This window comes from Lagopus leucura, unplaced genomic scaffold (genome assembly GCF_019238085.1).
Source record: "Lagopus leucura isolate 7727_CA_CO unplaced genomic scaffold, USGS_WTPT01 Super-Scaffold_1, whole genome shotgun sequence".
In the NCBI taxonomy this organism is placed as follows: Eukaryota; Metazoa; Chordata; class Aves; order Galliformes; family Phasianidae; genus Lagopus; species Lagopus leucura.
In genome coordinates, this window is record NW_024962250.1 from 12,651,621 (window position 1) to 12,665,624 (window position 14,004).

At 35.6% G+C, this 14,004-nt stretch overlaps 1 protein-coding gene across 1 annotated transcript in view; it reads left to right on the forward strand.

The window, feature by feature from the left end:
* FSIP1 (fibrous sheath interacting protein 1) overlaps positions 1-14,004 on the forward strand; it is a 71,124-nt gene that overhangs the window by 19,516 nt on the left and 37,604 nt on the right. Inside the window, 1 exon segment of the mRNA XM_042872646.1 lies at positions 3,681-3,818. Coding sequence (XP_042728580.1) covers positions 3,681-3,818 — 138 coding nt within the window.

Here is a 14,004-nt window from a genome sequence, read left to right on the forward strand (position 1 = left end):
GAGTTGTTACAGGAAATAAGTCTCATTTGGAAAAGCAGAAACTGGTATCAGTGGCATCACTCTTCTATTAGTCTGTGTTGAAATTCCTTCTGATTTGAGGTGGAATTTTCATCTGCTGTGGTTAAGTAGAACATAATGTACTAGTGATGGGAAATATTAGGAAAAAAAATGTTAATGTGTAACCATCTGCTTATGTTTTTGTTTAGAATTTTAGAAGTAATTGAAATGAAATTAATTTAAATGTTGCATATCATAAAGAAGCACATTCTTTTCTTCCAAGAATTTCATTAGATATAACTTTCAAAGAGCAAGCACTTAATCACCATTGGCTCAGTGGGAGAGATGCTTCCTGCTGCTTATAGATGCATTGGCAGGATATAGGAAATATTCTCCAACTCCGAAATCTTTAACAACTGGATTTAATTATTGTACAGTATCATAGCTGAGCTGTTAGAGTGAAGCATACAGATTCATCTTTTTGTGCAATCAGAACAGCTGGATTCAGAATGCTTTTCCATAACTAATGTTTTCTTTTACATGGAAATGTTTCTCATCAGAACTTAATTTCTCTCTGAAACATTTCTTTGTTTTGGTGCCAACTTAATTAAAAATTTAAAAAATGCTTTTGTCTTTCTCAGTGTTTTTTGGAAGAACAAATTAAATTGAATATAATCCTAGAAGAGACAGGAAAATGGTAGGATGAAAGAATATGAAGTGTAAAATTGAGTATGAGGAATACAGTTACCAACTTGAACAACTGGAGAACTACCTGAAAATAAAATGAAATGGAGGTTATGATTAAAGATCTGTTCATTTTTACCTTATGAAGATAATTACTTCCATGTTTTTGCAGTCTTGATGAGTTCTTTCATACCTGATTGGCTTCCTTTTGTCAGAGAAATAATTCTCTTTTTCAATTACCACACCAAACTATAGTCAACAGTTCAAATAATTAGTCAAAAGAATGGAAGATTCTGAACTCACACTGATATTTTCATTAATGACCTGCTTTATAGCCTGCATTCCATGCCGCCTCCTCTTCATCAAAACAGAAGAGTTTTACAGCTCTCTCTTCTTCCAGGCATATTTAGAAGCAGGTGAACATGTCAATCTGTTTTGTGACTCAAAAAGATTCCATGGTACCAGTAGATTTCATTTGGTTGCTTTTTACTTTTGCTTTTAATTTTGAGAATTTTGGAGAAAAGGAAATCCAAAACATAAATTTAGCCATTTAAAATACTGGATATTTCTGTTTATGCTATGGCACTGTACTGTGGCTTTAGCAGTTGCTACGTGTAATACTTTTTATTTCCTACATCGTCTTAGTAGCTTTGTAGATTTTAATCTCTAATGAAGAAAAACTTAAAATTTTCAAAGAATTTGAAACATCGACAGTAAAATATTTTTCATGATATAGTGCTTCATTTCATCCAGATAGCTTCAGGGAAAAAAATAAAAAATGAATGAGTGGAGAAAAGCTGTATAAACTTTGCTCATGTGGTGCGAGTTCTGATCAGTTACTACTCAGGGATGAGGTAAATGAGACTGCTGAGATCTGCTTCTGTGGAAGCAGCGGTTTAACCCTCCGCAGTGTAAGATATGAACTGATTAAGAACAATTATGAAAAGAATACAGAGTGAAACAGGAAAAACAATCACTGTGCTACTGTACAAATCTGTCGTGCACAATGGAACTTGACAATTGCTCCGTGAGGCCCTCAGATCTCTTAACCAGATTAGAAGAAATAGAAATCTGGTTACAGAATGTTCAGAAGCGTGGAATAGCTTCCATGCAAGAACTGACTTAGCAACATTCTTCAGTTTGGAAAAACGAATAAGAGGAAGTGTGATTGAAGTATACAAAATTACACTTGTCAGAGAGAGGCTTACTTTTCAATGATGAATATGCTGTAACATTTTCAGAACGAAATTCAGCGAAAATGTTCTCAAATCTCTCTTCTAAAAAATTTGGAATAACTTTTAGTTTTAATTTTACACTATCAATTTGTGTCATCCCCATCTTTCCTTCCCATTCTTTTCCTGAAACTGCAGGGAAAAATGTATTTTATTAGTATTGTATTGTCTTCAACTGCATTCTGTAAGTATTTTTTTACTCTGACCTTCAGAGATAAAGAAATTTCAGAAAAATTGTGCAAGGCTTTCCAGCTTTATGTTTTCCTCTAGTTATTAGCTTCCATCCTCGCCTTTGTCCCCAGTGGTTTGAAGAATTATTTAACTTGTATTAAAATCCCTGGAAGAGTAAAGTCATACAAAAGCAATCTATTTTACTAGAGGGAAAGTGAGTGTTTGTTTTGGGCTTCTTTGCTGACTTTGTGTTTATATTGTGGTCATAAAGATCCTATTCATGTTTCATATGTTAATGAACACAAGTTTAAATAAGTCCTCTGTTTTATGTTCTGTCGTGTTTTCTTGCAATTGGGCATCAAGTTTAATTAATAATCTCTTTCTGTAGAGAAGCCAACCTTTATAAACACTCATTATTAACAGATTTTGGCTTTAGGTGGTCCACATTAAACTTGAGTTTAGAGAAATTCTAGTCACTATTAGATGCTGCCACTTATATCTATGTCTGTTACAGGAAAAATCTGGGACTGTGGTACAGCCAACTGTCACTGATTTGAATATTGAATAAAGATTGCACTGTGTTAATTTTATTTTCAGGCACAGTAGTTTAAGTCTGAGAGCTCATGATTACTTTTTTTTTATGTTCAGAAGAAATGTTTTCAGATACTTATATGTTGCAGTTGACAAATTTTTTATATGTTGCAGTTGACAAATTACAAAGTTAATTTTCCTTTCCAATTAGACACGTTATCTGTTTTCCTCATATATGTTTATTAAACTGCTTCTGGAAAAAGAAAAAAAAAAAAAAGGAATGAAAAGTGTTTTTTTAAAATGATTGCTCATGTTCTTTTGGATTGAACTGACTAATAGTTTTTTATTATTATTATTATTATTATTCGACTTACTTGGATTCTTATATAGGATCCTTGATTTGCAGCAGAAAGCCCAGGTTTTTTTCCAACTACAGTGTAACTTTGCCATTTGTTTTTGGCAAATAGTTGTCATTCTTAATAATCTGAATTCCATTCTGTTCTTGTATGTAATAGTACTACATTGAACTTTTGATGTATTCAGCATTGTTATTAATTGCAAAATCTGAACCAAAAATACTGTAGGATATGAGAACGTGTAACCCAAGAGTATAATGACAGTAGTACATCTATCTTGCACTTGAACTCAGAGGATTTTTTTAGTTTACCATGATGTCCAGGAAACAAGGCCTATTTCAATTTTGATTCTTTCATTCTCTTCTGAGAGTTGTCAGCAATGGCCTAATTCTGATCCCAGTATCATTGACAGGGAGCGAGCTTTTGAATCGCTACTTCTCAATGCATTTTTATGTTTCTCATAGAACTTAACCATCAAAGAAATTCCTCTTTGAATGTGATGAAGGCTTTTTACTGAATTAAGTCCAGCCTAACATTTAGCTATTGGATTTGAAAATATGTGTAATAAAAATTATGCATTTCCCAAATTTGAAACTTATACATTATTCTATAGATTTCCATGTTTTGCTGATGTAAATCAAATGAACATTCTTCAGGCTTTGAAGCAAAAAAAAAAAAATTAATTTTTGCCTATTCTTCTTTTTATCAGGAGTCTCTGGTTTATGCAAACAGAAACCTAGAAGTAATTCCAGGTGAAAAGGTTCTACGAGACAATAAAGAATATCGTGATCAACAAAACCGTCTGAAAGAAATAGATCATCAGCTGAAATCTTTAGAGAGAAATTTTGTAAGTCTCTTTTTCTTTTTTTTTTTTTTTTTCAGCTTGAAAACTTTGGAATTTATCATACCTTACACCTTAACAAGAAAATCCCATTTTGAAATCTTCTGTAAATTCCTGAAAGAGTTCCTGGGGAAATAAACATGCAATTAATAATGCCTTTCGAAGTGGAAAAAAAATTACTCTGCCCTCTTGCCTGGAGGAGGAGGTACCATTTATAAACAAACATGTACAAATACATCTTCAAAGCATTTTTTTTAGGAGCTGTATAATTCAGTATTTGTTAGAGGACCCGGTGCGATTTACTTCTACTAAATTCATTTGGTATATTTTTGTGCATAGTTTTCATTTGATGCATGAATTTCTTAGAAACAGGAGTCATTAAAATATGGGCATGCAAGGAGAATGGTTGTTGAAGTATAATCATTACTGATTTAGAACAAATACATCGCATCTTATCTTTGTTACTACTTTGAGTAAAAGTGAATGTGGAACATACAACTTAAAATATATGAAGATCCTATTATTAATCTCTTAGTCTGAAATTCTGTTTGTTCCTAAGTATAGAGTCAAAATTGACAAGTCCAAACTTGCAGAACTACGTGCCACACTCAAATAGTATATTACAATTCTTTTCAATGAGTATAATTTATTACATTACTCAAGTTACAATAAGGAAGTATAACTAAAGTATAACTAAAAAATCTAGTCATGGGGAAACCTCAAGGACTTGATTTTTTTTTTTTAAAGTCCTCTTTGACATACACTTTGTAAGTGTGCTTTTTGATCTGTGCTGTTTAATCTTAAAGAGCTATGAAGCAATTGGTAGAGAAGATAACTAGGGAGGAAATATGTAAATTATTCAAAGCTAGATGAAGTCCTAAGGTAGAACGTCTGTCATTTGGTCTGAAAACCAATGTTAGCATTTGTTTATATGCTGGATCCTTCATAGATCTTTTTATGAGCAAAGAATGAAAGTCGTCAAATCATGGTTTTTTTTCATTATTTTAATATTTTATTATTTTGTGCAAAACTTTGAAGGCTTCTCTTACTCACATGAGATCTTTAGTGGAAAGCTCAAAAGAACTTTATTACTGAGCTGCCACTAGTGACCAAAAATTGGGCACACATGCATGTTTTTCAGTTGTGAACATTTTTATTTAGTGTGATGTTTCTGCTTTGAGATAGGAAGGCTTTTCTTTCCCCTCTACGTAGAAGGTGCTATGTGGGGAAGACGAACTAGTTCAGCAGTGTGTAAGAAATCAAAGTGATATGAAAGCTAGCATGGATAGAATCATAGATTGGCTTGGGTTGGAAGGGACCCCAAGGACCATCAAGTTGCAACCCCCCTGCTATAGATAAGGCCACCAACTTTTACATCTGGTAAAATGGTAAATCTGGTAAAAACTAGACCAGATTGACCAGGACCCCATCCAACCTGGCCTTGAACACCTCCAGGGACAGAGCATCTCTGGTCTGTGCCAGCACCTCACCAGTCTGTCTGTAAAGAACTTCCCCCTAACATTCGATCTAAGCCTTCCTTCCTTGTGCTTAAAACCATTCCCCCTTGTCCTATCACTATCTACCCTCATAAAAACTTGATTCACCTCCTGTTTATAATCCCCTTTTAAATACTGGAAGGCTGCAATGAAGTCTCCTCTCAGCCTTCTCTTCTCCAGTCTGAGCAAGCTCAGCTCCCCCAGCCTATCTTCATAATAACCCGAAAAAGCTGGATTTTTATGAGATACCCTGAATATTTTGCTATGTTAGCAAGAGGTATCAGTACCTCTAATTAAGATGAAAGAGCTATGCACGTGGCAAAGTCGGTGACTGGGGTCAGTGAACATGGGTTTACCAAAAGTAATGCTTGATCAAACTGACTGCTTTCTGTGATGCAGTGACTAGATTTACCTGATAAACTGGAGGGTAGGAGTTGCAGTAACCTGGACTGCAGGTTGAAGAGAGGACTGACAGGATCCTTAAGAAATTCTTCAACGGCAAAAGTAGAGAGGAATAACTCTCAACAACAGTATAAGCTGGAGCCTGACTGGCTGGGGAACAGTCTGATGGAAGGGACCTGGCATTGACTACCTGTGAGCCAGCAGCATGCCTTGTGAGTGTGAAGAGTAACAGACTGTTTGACCGTGACAGATGAGCACAGTCAAAAGATTAAGGAGACAATTACGTTTGTTTACTCATTACTCTTTAGACTTTGTTTGAAGTATTGCATCCAGGACAGAGCTGTAGTATCTTTACTGATTTACTTGATGGGAGGACGAGAGAACATTGTTCATAAATTGAAATGAGGAGTTTCTAATTGAATTTAAAGAAAAAGAAAACTACCTCTGAGGGTAACTGAGAATGGGAAGCAGGTTGCCTGGAGAGGCTGTGACATACTGTCCTTAAAAAATATTGCAGATTTGACTGGACAAAATAGTAAACTGTTGAGTGTTTCAGTGATCTCAGAGCTGACCTTACTTTGAGCAAGAGGTTGGTCTAGAGATGACCTCATGTTCTCCTAACCTGATGATTTTTTGATTCTACAAGAGAAAGGATCAAGAATTTGTACACATTTCACAGATGGAAATTTTTTATTATCACTGCATTGAAAGGAAAAAAGGTAACTTTTTAATGGCTGTATATTGTGTAAATCAATTTCTTCTTTGCAGACCAAAGCCCATATAGTCCACCTTTGGCTTCAGTAGTGGGCTTACCTTCTACAGTAGTCAGAGTTATGATAAATATTATTCCTGTTGTCTTTTATTGCCCCCTTAAAGGAATCTCCAGTGCATATCAAAAGCTTTAGGGATCAGATAACAGCATGACTGCAGTGGTATAATTTCATTTACTGATAGTGCTATAGCTACAGTTGCAAGAACTTTTGCTGTTGTTTACATACGCAGTGTTAGTGCTGGCTGTACTGGAACTACACATCTGATATGATTAGACATCTAGCAGCTGTAACGCTGACATGGGTACAACCATGTGCATTCTGATCTTTGTGTTGAAGAAAAATAAAGTAGCCAATTAACAGACATCCTTACTGGTACTAGTTCCTTTTACATACTTGGAGTGTACGAGAATAAGATATCGAACAAAGCGGCAGTCAGTGATCAGTTTAGAGATCACTCGTTTGCATGTGTGCCACAACAGTCAGCATATTTAGCTCTTTTCTGCTCAAAATACTGAAACAATAGTAGAACTTCTTTTAATGCACTGCTCTACTATGTTACAGTTAGCTAAAAAATGTGAAGCAAAAGCTAGAATTATGTAGAACTTCAGTATACCGAGTACGTTAATGGGTAGGCAGATAAAATAAGTCTGTGTGTTGTCATCTTTTCCTGGTCATTGGCCTTGATATCACTTTTTATCACCACTGACCTTGTCAGTGAGGCAAGCACAATCTGAGGAAGTGCGTCTGGGAACTGTGCTAGTCTACAACAGGCCTGGGAAATGCAGTGAACTGCTGACTCATTCAGATGTTTTGAATATAAATGGGTCTGTTCCAAGACTTGATCGGGTTATAACAGTATATTTTGTTATCAGTCTACTTTCAAAATTTTCAACATAGTGAACATTCTTCCTTGGCTAGACTGTGTATTTAGAACTCTAAACTGATTGACTGTAGTACCAGAAGGTGCTACTTTTCTAGCTTTACACACTTAATACTGGGTAGTCTTATTTCTGGAAAATGCTGTTATTACTAAGGAAAATTTAATGAAATAGAAGGTATCTCCTGATGCAAGATGCTGGCATATTTCCAAAATAATTATTTCAGGAGATAACATTTGCAATTCAATAGATGGCACTCTTCACTATATGTCAGTGGAGGAATGCCTAGGCATGGTTCTAGGGAATGCTGTACTGGTGAAAATGTCATTTCAATGTTATAAAATACAGACTGTGGGAAATCTCTCATTTCTGACAAGTTAATTTTATAGCTTAGCTAATTAAATTGTCTGTTTAAAATTCATGCATTTAAAATTCTTTTCTATTTTCTAAACCACTGCAATTTGCTGTGTAAAACTGGAAATAAATGCTGTGAGGCTGGCGGAGGCAATTTGTCAGAAGTTTGAAATGTTAATTCTGGATGTAGAGTTGTATTGGGCTTTATTGTTTTAAAATACAGGTTTTTACAGATTTGCTGAGGGATGAGTTTTAATCATTTATTTAAAGAAGTCTCTCTGGTAATTCATTTTTGTTTGTGTTCTGTTTTGGTGGCTAGATTAAACAGCAGAGTTTAATTGAATATATTAGGGACTAACTTGCAGTAGGCTTAGAAATAACTTTGGAAAAAGTTGAGAGTCTTGGGGGTAGAATGCTGCATTACTTCCACTACTGTAGTATGAAGGAATTATTCAAGTGGCTTTGTACAACTGCAGATTTACTCTGCCCTGTCCTTCATAGAGGAAGAATATATTCATAGTATTTCTGGAGCAGGCTATTTAGTAGATGCTGACTTCTGAAATTATAATGTTTATGGATCCCTCTACTACACCTTATCTTGTACGTACTGTTTAATGGTTTCAGTAAAGACAGAGTCCACAAAGCAAGACTGGAAGATAACACTGAAATCATTACAAAGATAAGGCTATAGTCATTATGAAAAACAGCAGCACTACAGAAAATCTACTGAAGTATATGCTTGAAGTAAAGAAACTTTGGGCTTTGCAATCAGAGTTTCTCCTTTACTTTGTAAAAATTGTCCCCAGTGAATTAATATACCAAAGAATGTGTTGTCTGCACTGTTGAAATGCATTGTGAAATTTCAGTCTGAAATGTGTCTGTACTGTGGTTTCTGGGTCCTTGTTGGAGTTTCTTTTTAGGCTTTAGTTTGACCTTAGTTCACTTGTTCTTCATTTGAAACCATGGCTCTCTCCACATTCTTTCATCTTTCAGTTTCCTGGAAACCATTGAGCTTATCTTTGTTTGGTGAATTGCATTGTTAACTGCTGCTTCAAAAAATGTTCAGCTGCCAAATGCGTGTTGCTGAGCGTTAATGAAAAGAATTTTATATAGAAAGAATAATAAATGTAGTTATTTTTCAACTGGGGCTTCTACTAGTTGGCCATGTGTGATAATCTAGTAGCATGTTTGGTGAGGTGCTGAATTTCTTCGTAGCAGATAGTAGTTTTGAATGTGTGTCCAAGCAAGCTGTTAAGATAATTTCACCTTTGCTAAGTATGAGATGTTAATTTAAATGTCTTCCACTGGAGGCTCATTCCTCGATGCCAAAAGCAAGCACCAGATGTTGTTTTGATGTCTTTGTTAGATATATAAATTCAAATACCCTTCAAGTACATTATATGTATGTATCCTACAAATGCATTTTATATATATATATATAATATAGATATGTATAAATACACACCTGTGTACATATTAACATTAGTTAACTGAGAAACTGGTATTTTAAAAAGAAAAAGTTTGCTTATTTTTTTAAAAAGAAAAAGTTTGCTTATTTCCCGTGAATCCTTTTAAGCCACAAATTAAATTTGGTTTAGTCTGGAAATACTGATGGTAGGTGGATGGTTGGACTGGATGATCTTGGAGGTCTTTTCCAACCTTGGTGATTCTATGATTCTGTACCTGTTTTTGTATGGATACAGATTTGTTTGGGATTTTTTCTCCTTTCTCTTCCTGTGTTCATATATCACTTTACACAGTGGTTCAGTGTAATGACTATGGCTTCTAGCTGTGGTGGTATTAAAACAATGATTAATAATTTCTCTGGTATGTATGGGTATTTGCAGCATAAGGTTTCAATCATTAAGCGTGTCCTTTTGAGGAAAGAGGGTGTTTGCCTGTTGTCACACATGTCTATTGGGAAATCCAGGGATTGTTCATTATTTGCTGCCAGTTAGTATCGTTAAACTCTATAGGAAAGAAACCTTGTTTCTATCGGCCTGCTTTCACCCTCTGCAATAAGAAAGAATTTCTTCAACAATTTTGTTTTACCTTTATTTGTAGATTTTTCCTTTGCTCAAAAGGATGACCCAACTCTTATATCATACAAGTTCAAAGGGAGGAAGGATATAATCTTTCCTGTGGTGAAATTAAGATACTCATCCAGGAACACAAAATTCAGGGTCCAAACAGAGTGAGTTAGAAGGATGATAGTAGGAACCTGCCCTTAGAGAAAGCTATGCTGGTTATCCCGCTGTAGTCCAGTGATGGTGAAATGGTCCTCTGGAAGAAAAGGTAGCATTATGAACACTGCCTTATGTATACTTTCTTTATATACATTTTGAAATACTTTAATGCAGTGTGAAGGGTCTAGTAACATTGTTTTGGAGACAGCAGTCTTATCTTTGATCAAGATACCAAAAACCATGAGTTTTATTTTCCTTAGCTTTGAGGCTGTGGTGAAGAGAAGTTTTTGTTCAGTCTTGCTTATACCCTTGCATTTGAAGTCTCTGCTCATAAAGAGGGGAAGATTGAGTTTAGAACTCACTTTTTGGGCATGTACTTCAGTAATTATGAAAGGCAAGTGTAATTGTCATTAGGCAAGCTGATTGCATTTACCTAAAAAGCATTCCTACTTTGTGACAAATGCTAGTCTTTCACAGAATTTTCTTAATTTTTAACAGCGGGGCTGCAAGTTCTTATCTGACTCATTTCCACTGTCTAATTTAGTTTTTGCTTTTATTTCTCCTCCTTCCAATATTTGTCAATTTCAGGACTGTTCTGCTTACAAATATTATAAAATGTACATTGGTACATAGTACTGTATGATAGTGGTAGCTATTTTTTTTCTCCTGGACTGCATATTTATGGATGTATGCTTGCTTAATGGTGTCTTACCTTAGTTTCACCTATTCATATAGTAACTAGAGAAAAACAATTGTACTAAGTTGTCATTGGAAGACTGAAGATACTAACCTGAACTTTGTAAGAAATGTTTTCCTCTACTTCCTTATATGATACACTATTATTTTTCTAATCTGTCAACTACGTTTGGGAGTGAAGAGGTTTATATGAATTTCTTCCACATATGAAGTTGGAAGTTACACGCTTTTAAATTATTCTGTCAGGAATGCTTGCACTATATCTTCACAGGCTTTACAGGCTGTTTTTGTTTGTTTTTGTATGCCCTCTGTGACCACTCATTTGTTAGAGCACCTCCACATTCTTCATGCAGTTTTCTTCTTTTTCTGACATTTCGGGGAGCTCCTGATCCCTTTCTGGTGGGATTTGGTTGTTGATATCAATGGCATGTAGACTTTCCTGCCTGTGCTGTTGATAGTCTTTGGTTAAAGCTGAAAGGCTGTAGACTTTTGTCTGAGTGAATTCATTTTCCAAAAGGCCCTATTACAAAGTTATGTAATATTCCGTAGTAGAAATATGCGTGTACATTGAATATTAAAGAGGTTGTTTGTTTGTGTTTGCTTTTTCCTCTAAAACGAGTATTTAACTCTCAGTGTTTCCAAAAACATCACAGGAGGGTATTACTTAGTTCCTGGAAAAAAAGATGAAAACTGGTTAACATGTACAAACATGAACAGTCATTTGTGCCTGTATGATGCTTTTGGTTTGAACATTACAGAAGTTCAGTAAGAAAGGTCAGGAATCTCCTGCTTTGTGAGGACCAGTCTACAGGATTTCACTCTTTTTGTTGAAGCCATATATATTACTGTCTAAATTTCATACAGTCGTCTTATTGAAGAAGAATTTTCGAGTGCAGGTCTTTTTAATAGTGTACTTTCTATCAAACAAACACATAAATAAAAATTCCAAAGATTCTTACATTAGTGTAACATCATTTGTGTATAAATATTGCATGTTTTTGAAATTGTTATATGTTTAACAGGTCTACCTGTGAAATTGAGAAGGTAGAGTTGTTTGTTGTTAGAACTGTCATTCTCATGCAGTATCTTATACTAATTTGTCACTGAAAATAATTAATTGCAGAAATCAAATCTAATTTTAATTCTGACCAGTTTCATTATTACTAGAATTTGGGGATGTTAATACTATTTAATACTTTTTAAGGACAAAGCTAAAAAGCAGTACTGGGGAAATTATCACAGAGCTAGAGCGATAAGCAACTGAAAATAGTAAAGAAACAACAAAAAAAAAGTGATTTTCTTGGTATTATATACAAAGGAAGGCTATATTTGTACGAGTAATTTGAAGTACATGACCATGATGATTTCTGGTTACTTTCTCAGAATGATATATCTTTTATTAATTTGAATCATAGAATCATTTGAATTGGAAGGGACCCTTAAAGATCATCTAATCCAGGTCCTCTGCAATGAACAGGGACATCTACAGCTAGATCAGGTTGCTCAAAGCCCCATCCTGCCTGATCTTGAATGTCTTCAAGAACAGGGCATCCACTATGTCTATAGGCCACCTGTTCCAGTGTCTCAAACATCCTTACTGTAAAACAAACTACATCCTTATATCCAATCTGAGGCTTCCCTCTTTTGCTTTGAAACTATTTCCCTTTGTCCTGTCACAACAGATCCCGCTGAAGAATCTGTCAGTTTCTTTCTTATAACCCCCTTCTAGATATTGAAAGGCTGCTCTCAGGTCTCTCTGAAGCCTTCTCTTCTCTAGACTGAACAGCTTCAGCTCACTCAGCCTGACCTTGCAGGTGAGATGTTCCATCCCATTGGATCATTTTTGTGCCTCTCCTCTGGATGTGCTGTAACAGATCCATGTCTCTTCTGTACTGAGGAGTCCATATTTGTATGTAATACTCCAGGTTTGGCCTCACAAGCACAGAGCAGAGGGGCAGAATCAACTCCTTCCACTTGCTGGCCACACTTCTTTTGATGCAGGCCAGGACATGGTTGTCTTTCTGGGCTGTGAGGGCACATTGCTGGCTTACGTTAAGCTTGCCATCTACTAGTACCCCTGCATCCTTTTCAGCAGGGCTGTGCTCGATCCTTTCATCTCCCAGATTGTGCTCCTAGTAGAGGTTGCCATGACCTAGATGCAAAACCTTGCTCATGTTGGATTTGTTGAATCTCATGAGGTTCACCTGGTCTCAAGCCTGTCTAGGTCTCTCTGGATGACATCCCATCTTTCAGGTGTGTTGACTGTACCCCACAGTTTGATGTCATCTGCAAACTTACTGAGGGTGCGCTTGATTCCACTGATCCCACCATTTCTGTCATCAATGAAGATATTAAAGAGCGTTGGTCCCAGTGGTGACCCCTGATGGATACCACTCATCACTGGTCTCCATCAGGACATCGAGCCATTGACCACCACTGACTGGGTTTTATCTCATAACCAGTTCCTCATCCATCAAACAGTCCACCCATCAAATCCATATCTTTTTAATTTAGAGAGGAGGATGTTATGGGAAAATGTGTCAAAGGCCTTACTGAATTCCAGACAGATTGCATCAGTGGTTCTTCCCTTGTCCACTGATGCAGTAAGTAACTGGGCAGTTACACCATCATAAAAAGCTACAAGGTTTGTCAGGCAGAACCTGCCCCTTGGTGAAAGCCATGCTGGTTATCCCATATCATCTCCCTCTCTTCCTTGTGCCTTAGCATAGTTTTCAGGATGATCTGTTCCATGATCTTCCATGGCAAGGAAGTGAGGCTGACAGGTCATTAGTTCCCTGATTCATCCTTTGTACTCTTCTTAAAAATGGATGTGATGTTGCCTTTTTTCCACTCACCAGTGATTTCACCTAACTGCTGTGACTTTTCAGATATCACTGAGGCAAGAAACCTTATAGAAATGAACTTATATAATAATAATAAACTTGGAGTAATTAATTACCATATGACTTACTGTCAAGTTTCTGGAATTCAACATTGTTGGTTGTTTTTGTAGGGATATATCTGTCAAATACATTTTAAGAAGAGGAGTGGGAGGGATTTATGCCATGTAAATATATCTTTTGGTGTAAGTTCTGTTGCATGACTAGCCTATATATATAATATACAAAATATTTGTATATATTTACATACACACATCTATACACTGCACATGCTATGTATACACAAAAATAATACAAAGAAAAGTTTATATAAATGTATGATGTATAAAATGTGTAGATCAGAAGGCAAATGAGCTAAAATGAAAATTTAATTTCCCAATGTTAATTATGTATTTTTATGCTCATAAAAATTAACAAAAAATTAAATGATAAATTGCATTTATTTTTATTATTATTACACATTGCAAGAATTACAATTACTTTTAAGCAAGGATTGTGTGATAAAAG